We start from the raw sequence: 17,593 nt of genomic DNA, 5'->3' as shown, positions 1-17,593 counted from the left end.
TGTCGCAGGTGTTCCCCAACTGTCCCAGCTGTGTCCTAGGTGTGCCACAGCTGTGTCCCAGGTGTGTCTCTGGTGGATTCCGGGTGTGTCCCGGGTGTTCCCCAGGTGTGTCCCAGCTGTCCCAGGTGTGTCCCACGTATGTCCCATATGTGCCCCAGGTGTGCCACAGCTATGCGGGTGTATCTCAGATGTGCCCCAGGTGTGTCCCAGGTGGGTCCCAGATGTGCCCCAGGTGTACCCCAGGTGTTTCTCAGGTGGATTCCAGGTGTGTCCCAGGTGTGCCCCAGCTGTATTCCATATTCATCCCTCTGAGTGGGGCCTTGGTTTGATGTAGCTCCAGGGTATTCTGCTCCCTGGTCCTGGTGTCACCAGCAACTGCCTCTTGACAATCCTGCCTTGCCTGCAAACCCCAGGTGAGAAGAAGAAAAATGACTGGGAACTGACCCCTCAGTAAGTGCTGGTGGTCTCACCTACAGACCCCCAAGAAGCTGGTCACTGTGGGCTTTTTTCCTCTCTAAATTCCTATTATGAGGTGGTTTTCTTCTCATCTGCTATTTTCTTAAAAATAAAAATGAAATATAGTAGGGAAAAACAGGCTTTGTAAATTACGGTTTCTCCTAGCACCACCCTCTCCGTCGGGCCCACACCCCAAGGAAACAGCAGGCTTGAGCCTGGCTGCTGAAGCCAGGGGGTGGACGGGGCAGCTCAGAACAGAGCTTTGAGTGCCTCTCCAGCCAGGGGCCCCAGAAGCCTGGGGGTTGTTTGTCCTTCTCTGGGAAAAGTGAGGCGGCCCCTTGGAGGAAGGGGCCGGGCAGAATGATCTAATCGGATTCCAAGCAGCTCAGGGGATTGTCTTTTTCTAGCACCTTCTTGCCACTCCTAAGCGTCCTCCGTGACCCCAGCTGGGATTTAGCCTGGTGCTGTGTCAGCCCCGGTCTCCCAGGGGCTTCCCAGTGGTCCCCAGGCACCCTCGACACGGCCAGGGCGTCTCCCTCGTCCAGCGAGGGCAGGGACGGGCCACAGGCCAAGGGCAGGGGTCAGGCCTGCTCTGGCTGTGAGTGCCACCAGCTTGGCCTCGGCCGATGGGCCCTCACGCCTGAAGCCGGCAGGAAGCTCCGGGATGGATTTCGGGTCTTTGGAGACCGTGGTGGCCAACTCTGCCTTCATCGCCGCCCGAGGCAGCTTGGACGGCAGCAGCTCCCAACCCTCCCGGGACAGGAAGTACCTGGCCAAGCTCAAGCTGCCCCCGCTGTCCAAGTGTGAGTCCCTCCGTGACAGCCTCAGCCTGGAGTTTGAGAGCGTGTGCTTGGAGCAGCCCATCGGCAAGAAGCTCTTTCAGCAGTTCCTGCAATCGGCAGAGAAGCATGTGCCAGCCCTGGAGCTCTGGAAAGACATCGAGGACTATGACACGGCAGATAATGACCTCCAGCCACAGAAGGCCCAGACCATCCTGGCCCAGTACCTGAACCCCCAGGCCAAACGCTTCTGCAGCTTCCTGGATGAGGGGACGGTGGCGAAGTTCAAGGAGGGGCCCGTGGAGATCCAGGACGGGCTCTTCCAGCCCCTGCTGCAGGCCACCCTGGCACACCTGGGCCAAGTCCCCTTCCAGGAGTACCTGGGCAGCCTGTACTTCCTGAGGTTCCTGCAGTGGAAGTGGCTGGAAGCCCAGCCCATGGGGGAGGACTGGTTCCTGGACTTCAGGGTCCTGGGGAAAGGGGGCTTCGGGGAGGTGTCGGCCTGCCAGATGAAGGCGACCGGCAAGCTGTATGCCTGCAAGAAGCTGAACAAGAAGCGGCTGAAGAAGAGGAAGGGCTACCAGGTGAGCAGCACGGCCCGGCCAGCAGGGATGGGGCGGCAGGGTGCAGGGATGGGGCGGCAGGGTGCAGGGATGGGGCGGCAGGGTGCAGGGATGGGGCGGCAGGGTGCAGGGATGGGGCGGCAGGGTGCAGAGGGCCCCCAGGTCGCTGTCGGGCTCCGGGGCCCTTAACAGCTGGTGCCTAAGGGAGCATGCATGCCAGCCTCGCCATGTGGGCGCCCTGCGGCCGTGTGGTTATGAGCATTTCCAGTCCGTGTGCAGAAGTCCCTCCTCGGAGAGTGACCTCCACATTTTTGGGTGGGGACGTGCCACGTTCTTTCGTCAGTTTTTCACCAACCACAGAGTAGCCTCAAGTGTGGGGGAAAGAGGACCTCTCAGGGGAGGCTGAAGAGGGGCAGGGTCTCCGGATTCTTTGCCATGACTGTGGAAGACTTTCCAGGGCCCTGGCTCCTCTGATGGCAGCGAATGCGGGAGGAACTGAGGCAGGACGGAGGCAGCCTCGCTCTGATGACAGTTTCTGTGAGGCGGAGCCTGGCGTGACGCTGGGTGCAGGAACTGTTCCCCTGAGTCTGCTGTCCTCGGGGGTGGGAGTAAGCGACGGGCACGCAGTCCACACTGTTTCATCCGCTCTGCCTGCTGGCGTCAGACTGTGCATCTGGGGCAGGATCAGCAGAAGCTGCTTACAGGTCTTAAGGGTGAGAGGCAGTGGCTGTGCCGGGTGTGGACGTGATCTCCCGAGCCAGCCCCCTGCACTTTGGTTCCATGTGGCTCCTGGCCCCTCTCCCACAGCGCAGCTGTGTTGAGGGCACAGGAAGCTCTCAGGGTTAAGCAGCAGCCACTGTGCACCCTGGCTCTGCGGGAACTCAACCCTTAGTGAAGGTGAAATACCAGGTGCTCATGGCGCTGGGCGGAGGCCCTGGAACATCTGCGTGTTCTCGCCCTGGAACTCGGGGCGAGTGACTATGCCTCATGGTTGTGCAGTAATTTTTAAAAATTAGCTTTCTTGACATCTAATTCCCACACCGTGCCATTCACATCTAACTGTAAATTTAAGCCAACAATCAGCCTCTTTTCCTGACTTCCGTCACCTAACTGAACTCCATGCTGAGATCAACTGAACACCTCCCCATGTAAGTGTAGACAGAAAGGGGCCTCTGACATCAGGAATTCCCTCTTCAAAGAGGGATGTGCCGTCCTTATCCAGACACTTACAGACTCGTTCAATGGAGCATTGTGAGGTTTTAAAATAAAGACAAAACGAAGCAGAGTGGTGAGGTGGTTTGGGAGGTGCTGGTCTGGGAGCCCAGCCCACAGGGGCCTGGACAGGAGGGAGGGCTGTGGCTGCAGGATTGCTGGGCAGGCGGGGCTGGCGGGGTCCTCACCCATGTTGCTCAGCCTTGGGGCTTGAGCCTCCCCTTGCCAGAGGCTGGCCCAGAAGACCAGAAGTCCCCTGTATGTGAAGGAATTCACATGTCTGGTTTTCTGAAATGGGGGTGCAGGCATGTTTTGAAGTCATTTGCAATTGCTTTGTGAAAGGCGCATTTAAAGCATGTTTGCGACTGTCTCATGGCTGTGTGTGCAGTGGGCGTGGCCGGGTGCCCACGGTCTCTGCGATGCACCTAGTCCCTTTCCTATTCAAAGCCAGTGCGTACTCAGCGTCTCACTTTTCAGGGTGCTATGGTGGAGAAGAAGATTCTGATGAAAGTGCACAGCAGGTTCATCGTGTCTCTGGCTTACGCGTTTGAAACCAAAGCCGACCTCTGTCTGGTGATGACCATCATGAACGGAGGCGACATCAGGTAAGGGCTGGTCCAGAGGGCACGAGAGGGCCCCGCTGTCCCACTGGGTCAGAGTTTCCAGGGCCCGACGGGGCTCCTTTGTGTGTGCAGAGCCATGGTGGCCCGAGGCCTGCCCTCGAGGGAAAGCCTTGCATCCATCACAGTCTCCTTCTAACTGTCGGCAGGCGGTTCCTGGAACAATGCACCCTGGACCCACATCGGTGCAGGAACCTGGGAGGCGCCCAACCTGACAGGGCACGTCCTGTGTGTGGCCCCGGTGTGGGTGTGGGGGGCACGTGGTGCTGTGGGGATGTGTGATGCAGTTGGGGGGACCTCTGCAGGGCTGAGGGCCTTGCACCAGGAGGGTAAATGAAGATGAACTTCACCAGCGCCCACTCCTGGTGCTGACCCCGGAGCTGGAGACAAGATCAGTCCAGCTGGGGGCCACGACCTTGCTGTCCCCCGGCAGAGAGGAGATGGCGCTGCCTCCACAAAGTCCTGGCCCCAGATTTGCTGCTGAGGCAGGCCCCAGGCCCGTGTTGGAGATCAGATCACAGGCTCACTCCGTAGCTGGGCCACTTAGCCACTGTGTGGTTCTGTTTCCTGGTCTGTAAAATGGGGAGAGATAATACCTAAGTTCAAAGATTGTTGGAAGATTAAGACGACACGTGTGAAATACCTGGAGTGTCTGATGCCCGTAAGGTCAGCGGTGGGCAGGGGCTATGGCTGTGGTTGGCAGCACCATGCCCCATTCTCACCTGCTTTTAATTTCCAAGGAAATTCCTCCAGGTGAGGCTGGTGGCCCCATTTTTCAGATGAGGAATGTGAGTCCAGACTAAGTCACCACGTGGAGGGGGCACTGGGAAACACAGACACAGGGGTGCCCAGGCAGAGGGGAGGGGGCGCTGGGAAACACAGACACAGGGGTGCCCAGGTGGAGGGGAGGGGTGCTGGGAAGTGCAGACACAGGGGTGTCCAGGAGGAGGGGAGGGGACATTGGGAAGTGCAGACACAGGGGTGTCCAGGAGGAGGGGAGGGGACATTGGGAAGTGCAGACACAGGGGTGTCCAGGAGGAGGGGAGGGGACATTGGGAAGTGCACACACAGGGGTGCCCAGGCGGAGGGGAGGGGGCGCTGGGAAACACAGACACAGGGGTGTCCAGGAGGAGGGGAGGGGCTGCTGGGAAGTGCAGACACAGGGGTGCCCAGGAGGAGGGGAGGGGACATTGGGAAGTGCACACACAGGGGTGTCCAGGAGGAGGAGAGGGGGCGCTGGGAAGCCCAGACACAGGGGTGCCCAGGGAGGGCCCGGTGGCTCCGGCTGCCTTGTGGTCCGCCTGGCTCCAGGGCCTCCTCTCCTGTTTCCTGTGACGATACTCCTGGTGCCACCTCGTTTAAATTATTTCTTGTTTAAATCATCTTTTATTTGTTAGGTTTTGCTTCTGTGCAAAACCCGTCCATGGAAAACATAAGAAATGATGTTTTATGGGGGCGGAAAGAGGCTGAGAAGAAACACCTTGCTGCAAATCCTTCCCGAGTCTGATGAACTTGGGGCCTGCGCAGCTCCATCCCGCCTCAGCCTCGGCCTGGCCCCTTCCTGAGAGTCTGGGCTGTTTCCCAGCACCTGCGGCCAGCGCCGGGAAGCAGGCGGACAGGAGACGCACATGGACGGCACTTTCTCCCCGTTAGCAGTTGGGGTTCAGGGTCCCTGAGCTGCTAACGCCGCCAGCCACCGTGGCCTTGGGGTCTCCTCTGCAGGGACGAGGGGGTGCCAGGCCTCAAAACGACCAGAATGCTGGCTGAGAGACGTGGTTCTGAGGCCCCCGCTCTGTCTTTCCATGATTTTATTCCCCATTAAACCCGGGGTGCATGGCTTCCGCGTGTCTGCCCCCAGGTACCACATCTACAACGTGAATGAGGAGAACCCTGGCTTCCCGGAGCCGCGCGCCGTCTTCTACACGGCGCAGATCATCTGCGGCCTGGAGCACCTGCACCAGCGGCGGATCGTCTACCGTGACCTCAAGCCTGAGAACGTGCTGCTGGACAATGATGGTAGGAGGTGCCCTGGGCTGGGAGGGATGAGGACTACGAGGAGGGCGGGGTGCAGCTTCCTTGGAGGTCTCTGCACAACCTCACGAGGGCTGACGGCTGCATGGACGGCGGGGGTGTCATCGGGCACTGGGAGTCACAGGAGTGAGTGCAGGGGTCTGCGGTGCAGAACTAGCTGGGAACAGCGAGTCTGTTACGCCCAGTCCCCACCTTCCTTCTGCCTGAATGAGGCGTCACACAGGGATTCTTCTCAGAAATAAACACGAGGGTTTAGGCTCCCGACACCGGCAGGTCAGGCAAGTGCAAGACACGTGCCAGGGCCCTGAGAGAGTGCGCAGGGGGTGGGGGGACGAGGTGGGAGGAGCTCGGTGGGCAACACCCACGCTCAGCTGTAGCACGGCCGGCCCTCTTCCCTACACCCTGCGCCCTCCACCGTCAGCCAGGGAGCCACTGTCGTGTGCATGGTGTGTGCTGTGTGCACGTATGTGGTTTGTGAGGGGTGTGTGTGTGTGTGCAGTGTGTGTGTGGTGTGTGATTGTGTGGTGTGTCTGGTGTGTGTGGTGTGTGTAAGTCTGACTGGGGTGCTAGGGCCTTGTGGTCACTTGGTATGTGTATGTGTGGTGTGTGGTACCTGTATAGTGTGGTATCTGTATGGTGTGGTATGTGGTATGTCTGGTATTGTATGTGGTATGTGTGGTATCTGTTGCTGTGGTACGTGGTATGTGTGGTATTGTGTGTGGTATGTGGAATGTGGTGTGTGTGGTATGTGTGGTATTGTGTGTGGTGTGTGTGTGTGGTATCTGTATGGTGTGGTACGTGGTATGTGTGGTATTGTGTGTGGTATGTGTGGTATTGTGTGTGTGCTTGTGTGAGGTGTGTATGTAGTCTTTGGTTGTTGGCGTGTGCTGTGTGTGTGGTATGTGGAATGTGGTGTGTGTGTTTGTGGTGTGGTGTGTGTGTGGTATGTGAGTGTGCAGTGAGTGTGGTGTGTCTGAGACCATGTGGGTTGTGTGTGATGTGTCTGTGAGTTTGGCTGGGGAGGGGAGGATCCTGGGCACTGGGTGGTCCTTATGGCTGTTTGGTGTGTGTGTATGTTTGTGGTGTGGTCACGTGGTGTGGTCATGGGGTGTGTGTGTGGGGTGTGTGTATATATATTTATCGTGTGGTGGTGGAGTGTGTGTGTCTATGTGAGTCTGGCTAGACAGGGGAGGCTTCTGGGTGCTGGGGCCTCATGGCTGCCTGGTATGTCTGTGTGTGGTGTGTGTGTGTGTGTGATATGTGTGTGTGGGGTGTGGTATGTATGGTATGGTCTGTGTGTGGTCTACGTGTGGTATGGTATGTGTGGTGTGGTCGTGTGTGTGTGGTATGGTGTGGGTGTGTGGTGTGATGTGTAGTGTCTGTGGTTTGTGTGTGGTGTGATCTGTGTGGTGTGTGTGGTGTGTAGTGTGTGTGTGTGGTGTGATCTGTATGTGTGTGGTGTCCATGGTGTGTGGTGTGATGTGTGGTGTGCAGTGTTCGTGGTGTGATCTGTGTGGTGTGTAGTGTGTGTGTGGTGTGATCTGTGTGGTGTGTAGTGTGTGTGTGGTGTGATCTGTGTGTGGTGTCCGTGGTGTGTCTGTGTGGTGTCTGTGGTGTGTGATCTGTGTGGTGTGTGTGGTGAGGTATGTGGTGTGTGTGTGTGTGTTTGTGTGAAGGTGGCTCTGGGCCTGCTGGCGCCTGTCCTGTGCAGCCAGGGGTGACTCCGCTATGTCTGCCTCTCAGGCAATGTCCGGATCTCTGACCTTGGGCTGGCGGTGGAGCTGCTGGACGGACAGAGCAAGACCAAGGGCTACGCAGGGACCCCAGGTAAGGGTCTGAGCGCAGCTGGGGAGGCTCTGTGCATGCGTGCGTCCCTGTGTACGTGTGTGCCCGTGTGCACTTGCACATACATGTTTGTGTATGTGTCTGTGTGCACATGGGTGTCTGTGTGTGCCTGTGTCTGAGGGTGTCTGTGTGGTTGTGCATTTATGTGTACGTGAGTGTTGTGAACCCTGATATCTGAGGCAGGTACCAGTTAATTTAGAAAGTTCATTTTGCTGAGGTTGAGGACGTGAGTCCGTGGCAGCCTCAGGAGGTCCTGACGACATGTGGTCGGGGCACAGTTTGGTTTTACACATTTTAGGGAGCCATGAGACATCAATCAGCATACGTAAGATGAACACTGGTTCAGTCTGGAAAGGCGGGAGGGGGCTTCCAGGTCATAGGAAGATAAGAGACAAATGGTTACATTCTTCTGAGTTTCTGATGAGTCTCTCCAGAGGAGGCAGTCAGATAAGCATTTATCCCAGTGAGCAGAGGGCAACTTTGAATACAATGGGAGGCAGGTTTGCCATAAGCAGTTCCCAGCTTGACTTTTCCCTTTAGTTTAGTGATTTTGGGTCTCAAGATACTTTCCTTTTAGTGTGCCTGTGTGTGCATGTGTGCCTGTGTGTGCATGCCTGCGTCTCTGTGCACACACGTGTGCCTGTGTATGCATGTGTGCCTGTGTGCATGTGTGCTTGTGTGTGCATGCCTGCGTCTCTGTGCACACACGTGTGCCTGTGTGTGCATGTGTGCCTGTGTGCATGCCTGCGTCTCTGTGCACACACGTGTCTGTGTGCCTGCATGTGTGCCTGTGTGTGCATGCCTGCATCTCTGTGCACACGTGTCTGTGTGTGCATGCCCATGTGTCTGTGCACACACATGTCCGTGTACCTGTATGTGCATGCCTGCATCTTTGTGCACACATGTGTATCTGTGTGCCTGTGTCTGTGTGCATGTGTGCCTGTGTGCATGTGTTCCTGTGTGTGCATGCCCGGGTCTCTGTGCACACGTGTGTCCGTGTGCCTGTGTGTGAGTGCACATGCACGGTGCATCCTGCTGCCTCCCCCATGAGTGAGATGAGGTCTCATCTCCTCTCACCTCCCCCCAGGCAGGGAGGCTGGCAGCACCTGCAGAGGAGAGGAGACCCCGCAGTCAAGCAGAGCGGGGTCCGTGTTCTGGGCCCAGCACCTGCTGGCGTGTGGCCTGTGTGCTTTACTTAACCTCCGAGCCTTCTGCTAGCACTCGGTGCACAGGCTTGCTGAGGAGACCTCACATGCCACGTGACCGACGCCTGTGTACAGCAGCCACACCGTGAATTTGAGTTCTTCCTCTCTCCGCAGTCTTGAGGGTCCGCGTGTCGGGCTCACTTCTGCTGGGATTTCCAGAGAATGTCGCTTCCCCGGGGTTGTTTTGGCTGTGGGGAGGCAGTGCTGTCGCCTGATGGAGTTTGTGCGCTGTGGTGTTTCGGGTCCTCCCATGCTGGTGCTTAGGCACTGGGCGTATTTGTGCCGTGGCCACGGTGGGGACATCCTCGCTCCAGCTGGACTTAGGGGAAGGTGCATCTCTGGGTGGGGTCTAAGGACTGTTTCCCCAAAGTTCTGAAGAAGGGCAGTTCTGTGCCCACACCCCTCATGGCTGGGTTGCAATCTGGATGTGGGATTCCGTAGCCACTGAGTGCTCAGGGCTCTGTGCAAGGCACCTAGTGGTCGAAGGTCTCGGAACTTTCTGGAAGGCAGCTCATCCTGGGGGATTCCCATGGCTCAAGGAAGCTTCGGGTGGCACCTGCTTTTCGTGAGATGATCCAAGCCTCTTTCTGGGTCTGTAGAAACGGTTGGCGCTGCGGCCCTCGAGTCTTTGGGACCCGTGCCAAGCCTGGGTGTGAACGCGAGGGTGGAAGCCCCCTCACGCATTTCGGGGAGATCCAGGTGGACTCCGAGGCCAGGACTTGAAGAGCTAACCTCACGGATGGAAAGGGCCCAGCTTCCAGGCCGAGTGTGAGGGCCCGACTGGCCGCCAGGGGGACCCATGCCTTCGCCAGCGCCCGTTCCTCGGAGCCCCAGGTGCACACAGCAGGGCTGGGCTCAGGCTGTGACACCTGCACAGTGACCTGGAGATGCTGACGTCAGGGTGCAGGTTGGGAGGCCGGTGTCAGTTCAGCAAAGCCGCAGGGTCTGCATCCTTCTTCCTGGCACCCTCGCACCCTCCCACGCAGCCCCCGACGCAGCGAGAGACACCACAGCCAGCAGGAGCCTGTCCGGGTACTCCCCCTCGCCAGTGCGGTGCCGGCCCAGGGGCGTGCACAGGGCGGGACCGGTCATGCGCGGTCCTCAGTTTGAGTTCAGGGACGGGATCCAGGGGCGTGCACAGGGCGGGACCGGTCATGCGCGGTCCTCAGTTTGAGTTCAGGGACGGGATCCAGGGGCGTGCACAGGGCGGGACCGGTCATGCGCGGTCCTCAGTTTGAGTTCAGGGGCGGGATCCAGGGGCGTGCACAGGGCGGGGTCGGTCATGCGCGGTCCTCAGTTTGAGTTCAGGGGCGGGATCCAGGGGCGTGCACAGGGCGGGGTCGGTCATGCGCGGTCCTCAGTTTGAGTTCAGGGGCGGGATCCAGGGGCGTGCACAGGGCGGGGTCGGTCATGCGCGGTCCTCAGTTTGAGTTCAGGGGCGGGATCCAGGGGCGTGCACAGGGCGGGGTCGGTCATGCGCGGTCCTCAGTTTTAGTTCAGGGGCGGGAGAATTTGTGAACAAAGCAGATAGCGCTGGCTCCCTCACGCTTTCTGTCAATATTTACTGACCGCTGCGTGGCTGCAGGTCCCTCAGGAGGCCTGGGGCACCAACAGGTGCGCCAGTCCGGGCGGCATCGTGGGGGTCAGGCCAGGAGGGCTGGGGGGCTCCTTGGCCCAGGAACTGACAGGAGCCTGCGGTCTGGTGGTCCTTGCTCTTGCCCGGCCTGGGAGCTGAGAAGGCTCTGGGTGGCTCTAGAGGCTGTGATCGTGTGAGCAGTTCCTCCCCGGAGTCTGGGCAGAATTCTGACGTCAGTGTAATCCTGGACCAGTAGGGCATATTCAGGGCCTGTGGTTCTGTGAAGGAGGGTTCCTGCAACTCTTTTGGGGAAAAAGGATTCTGTGGCCACATCAGCCTGGCCCTCAGGCACGGTGAAGGACCAGGAAGGACCTTGACTCAGAAGTGTCAAAACTGGCCAGCCCCAGCAGCCCCCATGCCCCAGCCTGCGGCGCCTCTGCCTGGTCCCAGGACATCCGTCATGGGTCTTCCAACAGGCCTGTCCACCACTGTGTGCCGGGCTGGCCTCACTTGGGTAGCAGCTGGGGAGTTGACATAACTCACACAGGCCCCGCGTGCCACACAGAGCTGGCTCGGAGGCCAGGCAGGTGTCTGAACTTCTTCTGGAGTCTGACTCACCAGAGCAGACGTCTGCCAAGGACCCTGCTTGGTGAGCACGCAGCCATCTGGAGGGAGGGCCCAGAGCTCATGGCTGCGGCCACTGGAGACAAGAGGGCAGAGCACTCAGGGAGGCAGCCCATGGTCTGTGGACTGGGTTGTGGGTTGTGGACTGTGGGCTGTAGGGTGTGGGCTGTGGGCTCTGAGGTGTGGACTGTGGTCTGTGATCTGTGGTCTGTGGGCTGTGGACAGCAGCCTGTGGCCTGTGGGCTGTGGACTGTGGGCTGTGGCCTTGGACAAGTTGCTGCACATCCCCATCATGAGTACCCATGGCGATGAGGAGTACCCATGGCAACGAGGAGTACCATGGCGATGAATACCCATGGCGATGAGGAGTACCCATGGCGATGAGGAGTACCCATGGTGATGAAGAGTACCCATGGCAAGGAGTACCCATGGCGATGAGGAGTACCCATGGTGAGGAGTACCCATGGCGATGAGTACCCATGGCCAGCTCATGGCATATAGTGGACTGCTGTGCCTGGCACTCAGGGCAGGCTGGAGCAAGTGCTGTGCTCATCGCTATGGCAGCATTGCAGCAGGGCCCGGAGGGTCTGCGGCCATCACTCAGAGACGCCCCGGCTCCGCGGAACAGGCACGGGGCTGGACCATGGAAGTGCCTGAGCTGAGGCAGGCGGGATCTGCGGTTTCCACCCTGGAGGGGAAGCTTGCTCACAAGGAGAGGGAAGCCTCAGTGTGTGGCTGTGGCCTTGAACCTCATCCCTATGAAGAAGGAGGGATGATCTGGAGAGGGCAGAAGGGCCAGGGAGGGCACAGCCCAGCTGGCGGGGTCTGCAGGGAGCCACAAAAGGTGGACAAGGCCAGGCAGGTGGGCAAGCCTCAGCCAGAGGTGGGAGGAGAGGAGAGGACCCCATGCCAGCCTGAGCAGCGCGGGGGTGCCTGGAGGCTGCAGCCCACACTGGATTCTGTCTTCTCTGTGAGGAGCAGTTGGGAAGGGCTCGAGAGGTGCTTGGCTGCCTCAGAGTCAGGCCGCAGTGAGGGGAGGCGCCTTTTAAAGTGCCGAGGACTCAAGCTGAGACTGTGGGACCAGGCAGAGAACTCAGCTTCAGCAAACTAGATATATGTGAGCCTGGTGTGGCTTCCAGGCATGAACCTAGAGCAGGGGTGTTTGTGAGTGTGAAAGTGCTGAGCCTAGAGATCTGCCTTGACGTTAACAAGACACCAACAGAGGTGCGAGCGAGGCTGCCGGCTCCATCGCTCCCTGATCTGCTGGCGGAGCCAGAGCACAGAGTGTGGAGTGGAAAGTGTGTTTTGAATTTAGTAAAGTGTTGGGAAGCAGCCACTCAGATACTCTCGTGGACAAAGTTGATGTCTGGACACACATGTGATCTGCTTTCCCTCCTGAAGTCCCGGGATAGGGGCAGTGAAGTGATCTCGCTAAAAGTACAAACCCACGTGCTCAAAGGAGGGTGTGAGCGGCAGCGTCATGGCAGCTGGAAGACTGATGATGGGTGAGGGGAGCTGGCAGCTTACACAAGGAAGCAGAATGCTAAGCTGCTGCCAGAGCCCTCAAGCGACGCAGAACTGTCAGTGCCTAGCACCTGTGTCCATGCAAAGGTGGCCTTAGCAGATGAATGACTGCGTGAGAGCAGCTGCACACAGAGCTGTCCCTCCGTCCTGTGACGGTCCCCACGGCTGCGCCCAGACCCGTCCCTCCATCCTGACACAGTCTCTGCAGCTGAGACCAGACCCATCACCCCATCCTGAGGCAGTCTCCGCGGCTGCGCCCAGAACCGTCCCTCCATCCCGAGACAGTCCCCGGGGCTGAGCCCAGAGCCATCCCCTCATCCTGCGACAGCCCCCGTGGCTGCACCCAGAGCCCTCCCTCCATCCTGAGTCCCCGTGGCTGCGTCCAGAGCCGTCCCTCCATCCTGACACAGTCCCTGTGGTTAAGGGCCTTCTTGGCAGAAGACTGGGACCGCCTCTCTGGAGAGGACACAGCCATAGCACTCCTGGGTCACCGGACAACTGGAGAACAGGCCGGCAGCTGAGGAAGAGGAGAGTGACCGATGGCCGAGGCTCCCCAGGCCTCCTCTCCAACGTGGTTCCCAGAATGTGGAAGACCCGCCTCGGCATGATCTGACCAGCTCGAGAGGAAAATTCAAAAGATAATGATGTTGGATTCTCGCCAGGAAAAGAGTCCAGGAAGGCTGCCTCAGTGCAGCTAAGTCAACAAGTCCCGCCCTGTGCCCAGCACTGGAATGGGCATGGGGCATTTTTGGTTGTCACAGCCTGGGGGTGCTGCTGTCACCCCATAGGCAGAGTCTGGGGTGCTGCTTGGCACCCAGTGACACACAGGGCAGCCCCTCCACAAAGGATTTTCTGGCCCCAAATGTGGAGAGTGCTGAGGCCCCGGGGGGATGCATCCCCAGAGCATCAGTCCTGCGATTCCCGGAGTGCGTGCCCACCGTGGAGGTGACCACCTCTGAACCCGAAATGTCCCTTGCTGGCAGGTTTCATGGCCCCTGAGCTCCTGCAGGGCGAGGAGTACGACTTCTCCGTGGACTACTTTGCCCTGGGGGTCACCCTGTATGAGATGATTGCGGCCAGAGGACCCTTCCGAGCCCGTGGAGAGAAGGTAGGAGGCGGCCAGCAGGTATCTCTGCAGCCACCCTGGTGCCCTGGCTCTCGATGGGGGCGGGGCAGTGATGGGGTCGTTACTGGGGCAGACCTGGGAGTTGTTCTGTGGGCCCTGGGGTGGGGAAGGCACAGATTCACGTCCTGGGGTCTCTCTCGTGGGTCGTGCTGTTCTGTCTCGATGGGTGATGCCCCCAGCCCCTGAGGCCTGCGGGTGGAGGGGCTGAGGGATTCCAAGTCACCCTGTGCCCCAGAGCAAGCAGACCCTCCCACCGGAGAGCACGCCACCACTCAGCCTCTGAGGGCCCTGCGGGGGTTGGTCCCTCTGGTGCAGGCCGGAGGAGGGAGGGCGACTTATCCCACTGTGGCCCCAGACCCTGGGCAGCAGGACAAACCACCTTCATAGGGTGGAGCTTCATCCCCTGGGGACTGGTGAGGCCGGGGCTCTGGGGGACATGGAGTCGGCTCCCCCTCCCTGGACAGTCGTCCCGGGACACTAGCACGCCCGCGGTCACTCTGCGTCTGTGGGACGTGGCGCAGGCGTGGGCTGCCAGGTCAACCCATGGGAGGAGCATTGGTGGCCTGATCTGGGGGCCTTGGGGGCTGAGCAGCACCCTTCACACTGTGCCCACCGGTGGGGCCTCTGGTGGGGAAGTGAGACTTTGGCAGCGCTCCTGAAGACGACGGAGCCACTGAGGCTTCTGTCCACCGTGGCAGAGTGAAAACGGAGGCTGCTCCTCAGCTGGGCCCGCGCTGGCCTTCAGTTTCCTATCTCTCCTTCTTCCTTGGTGGGTGTGGCTGTGCTGGGGATGGGTCAGCCAGAGTCCCCAAAATGCACAGCACCCACCTGTGGCTCTTGGGAGCTTCGCCTTTAGGATTCCATTCCTGAGACTGGAGCCTCAAACGCTGCTGTGCTGGGGAGGGGCACAAGGCCTCATGGGTCCTCCACCCGCATGGGTGAGCGGTGGCTCTTGTGGGACGAGCTGTGGTCTGGTCTGACCGCCCAAGAGAGGCGGGTCCAGCAGGGCTAAGGCGACGCGTGTCCCCGCAGGTGGAGAACAAGGAGCTGAAGCACCGGATCATCTCAGAGCCTGTAAAGTACCCTGATAAGTTCAGCCAGGCCAGCAAGGACTTCTGCGAGGCGCTGCTGGAGAAGGACCCGGAGAAGCGCCTGGGGTTCAGAGACGAGACCTGCGACAAGCTCCGCGCCCACCCCCTCTTCAAGGACCTTAACTGGAGGCAGCTGGAGGCCGGTACTGTTGGACGCCTCAGCCCCGGGAGGGTGGGAGTCTGTGCTGTGTGGCCCTCGGGTGTCCGCCGGGTCCAGCCTGTGAGAGTCGGCAGGGAGGAGTGCCTGAGACCCCCAAGGCTCTCCCTCTGCCCCCAGCAAGGCCCCCAGTCCTCCACTCATCCTCCCAGCCCCGGGACAAGCTAATGGAGCCGGCATTGGGCCAGAGGGCTCTGGATGGGATGAGAGGCAGGAAACACGCTGGCTGCACTGGGGCCTCGAGACCCACACCTTCCGCCACGTCCCCGGTGCTGGAGGGAGCCCGAGATCAAATGGAGGCTGGCGGCTCAGGCTGTCTGCTGGGGAGAAAGTCATCCACCCACCAGCACTTGCTCGTCAAGTAGATGTGGAAGATACTGTGTGTATGCATGTGTGTGTGTGCATGTGTGTGCATACATGTGCATACATGTGCATGCATGTGTGCATACATGTGCATACATGTGCATGCATGTGTGTGCATGTGTGTGTATGTACGTGTGAGCATACGTGTATGCATGCATGTGCATGTGTGTGTATGTGCGTGTGTGCATAGGTGTGTGTGCATGTGTGTGCGTGTGTTCATGCACTTGTGCATCTGAGATACAGCCATGCCCTCTAGGACCCTGTGGTCAGGTGGAAGGGTCAGGCCACGTGCAGTGTGACTAACTTAGGACAGGGCCAGGGGTGACCAGGGAGCAGGAGATCCCCCAAACGAGAAGTCACTTTCGTATGTTGGGGTCACAGCAGTGACTGCCAGACAGGTGCCCTGGGCAGGCCCAGTGAGGCAGGGATGGCTGTGGTCAGGGAGCCCAAGGGGGCTCCAAGGGGTCACAGGATGAGGAGGGGACCCTGCCTGTCCTGTAAGGAAGTCTGAGCCACAGAAGGGTTTGAGCCCAGAAGTGTTGACGTCAAAGTGAGGCTGAGGACGAACCACATGGTGGCTGTGGAGTGTTTACTGGCGCTGGGAGGTGGTCCTGAGGCCACCGCAAAGGCTATCTGGGGGCCAGCATGGGCCAGCCGGGTCAGGGTTGGTGCACTGAGAGGAGAGTGATGTCTGTGACTGGCTGTGCCTGGCCATCGGGGGCCGGTGCGTCAGGGAGGGACGCTGGTTGGAAGGAAGCTGCCAAGTTCACTGGAGCATGTGCTTGAGTGCCTGGGGTCTGGGGTCTGCAGAGTGTGCAGGGGAGGCCCCGGTGGGGACGGGGCCTCAGGGGAAGGGGTGTTCGGGGAGGAGACCACTTCATGACAAGACCCTAGGGGAGGCTCCCAACGAGGCAGACACGAGCGCCAGGCCCTTTCACAAGAAGGCTCCAAAATGGGCCCTGGGATCTTGGGCTTTTTCCCGCCCCACTCAAGCCCCAGCTGTGTGGTCTCAGGGGAACCCAGGGGCCTTCTGGGCACACTGGGCTTTCTCTGTCAGCCACAGCGACACTTCCCCAAGGAAGAGCGGCCCCAGGCCTTTGTGCATCTCGGAGCCGTGGGGAGGGGGCTTTTTGGCTAAACGGTACTTCCTTCCCACCGCGAGGAGCCTGGCGTCTGTGTTTTCTGTCTCCCTCAGGGATGCTGATGCCCCCTTTCATCCCAGACTCCAAAACTGTCTACGCAAAGGATATTCAGGACGTGGGTGCCTTTTCCACCGTCAAAGGTGTGGCCTTTGACAAAACAGACACAGAATTCTTTCAGGAATTTGCCACTGGCAACTGCCCCATCCCCTGGCAGGAGGAGATGATCGAGATGGGCATCTTCGGCGAGCTGAACGTGTGGCGCTCGGATGGGCAGATGCCGGATGACATGAAGGGCATCTCCGGGGGCTCTGGCTCCTCGTCCAAGTCAGGGATGTGTCTGGTTTCCTAGGTGACGCCCCAGAGTCCACGTGGAGGAAAAGGACCCACAGGGCTCGGTGGGGGCCGCCTGCCTCTGTGGTGCCAGCCTGGGGTCTGCCAGCAAGGGGACACGTGGTTCCCTCCACCCAGGTCCCCATCATGCCATCTCCTTGCAGCCCAAGGAGGAGAAAGCCCACATCGGCCTGAGCCGCCAGACGCACACCCTGGTGCCGTGAGCCCCCGACTGCATATTTCACGTTTTTTGCTCCATCTCACTGAGAAGACATAAGATGCTCTCCAGAGGGAGTAAGCCAAAAATCTACAAACTCTTAGGGAGCCTCCAGCACTGGTGAGCGACCAACCGTGTGGTCAGGGGCAGATATTTGGCTTGGGTCTCCCAAGACCTTAGCCATTGGCTTCCCAGAGCCACATTCCTCAGCGGGAGGTGCACTGTGGCCAGGTCAGGGGTTGGTGAACCCTGGCCACAGCTCCGGTCCCCACTGGGGAGAGCTGGACCTCGGCCCCCCCAGGTCCCTCTGTGCAGGCTCCTGCCTCCCAGGGTGCCCGGGCCCTGTGCTGGTGGCCTGTACACCACGTGGTCCCCTGCACCCTGCGGCGCCATGGTCCCCTGCACTCCGGGACACCGTGGTCCCTTGCACTCTGGGGTGCCATGGTCCGCATCTGCCAGGCGAAAGCTCTGTTGGGCTGTTGGGAGAAGGGGAGTGGGTGTGGAGTCTGGGCGCTCAGTGCATCTTGGGGTCTCCTTATCTCAGGGCGTCCAGCTGACAGCAGCTGGTGCAAAGTTCCCAACCCTGAGCTGGGGGGCTGAAAATGTTTTCTGTCTTGACCCTGAGCCCCAGAAGCACCTCAGCTGCTCTTGGCGGGCAAAGCCGGGACTGTTTGTTCTCTGACCCCTCCTCCCCACCAGGGCTGGTCCATGTCATCTCCCAGGGGACACTTA

General features: G+C 59.6%; 1 protein-coding gene across 1 annotated transcript; it reads left to right on the top strand.

Annotated features, from left to right (window-relative positions):
• The first annotated feature begins 1,120 nt into the window (after nt 1-1,120).
• GRK1 (G protein-coupled receptor kinase 1) lies at nt 1,121-17,109 on the top strand. The gene is made up of 7 exons (XM_055245216.2): nt 1,121-1,819; nt 3,488-3,615; nt 5,489-5,646; nt 7,405-7,488; nt 13,419-13,543; nt 14,594-14,795; nt 16,368-17,109. The coding sequence occupies exons 1-7, from the start codon at nt 1,121-1,123 to the stop codon at nt 16,661-16,663; spliced, it is 1,692 nt and encodes a 563-aa protein (XP_055101191.1). The 3' UTR covers nt 16,664-17,109.
• Nucleotides 17,110-17,593: the final 484 nt, after the last annotated feature.

Source organism: Symphalangus syndactylus, chromosome 15 (assembly GCF_028878055.3).
Source record: "Symphalangus syndactylus isolate Jambi chromosome 15, NHGRI_mSymSyn1-v2.1_pri, whole genome shotgun sequence".
Taxonomy (NCBI): domain Eukaryota; kingdom Metazoa; phylum Chordata; class Mammalia; order Primates; family Hylobatidae; genus Symphalangus; species Symphalangus syndactylus.
The sequence above is the reverse complement of the archived record's forward strand: the minus strand, read 5'-3'. Positions and strand labels throughout refer to the sequence as shown.

Excerpts from the sequence above, each read along its gene's own strand:
- GRK1 (XM_055245216.2), top strand. The coding sequence starts at position 1,121 with ATGGATTTCGGGTCTTTGGAGACCGTGGTGGCCAACTCTGCCTTCATC. Across the intron at positions 1,820-3,487 it reads AGAAGAGGAAGGGCTACCAG|GGTGCTATGGTGGAGAAGAA; the intron begins GTGAGCAGCACG and ends CTCACTTTTCAG. Across the intron at positions 14,796-16,367 it reads CTGGAGGCAGCTGGAGGCCG|GGATGCTGATGCCCCCTTTC; the intron begins GTACTGTTGGAC and ends TGTCTCCCTCAG.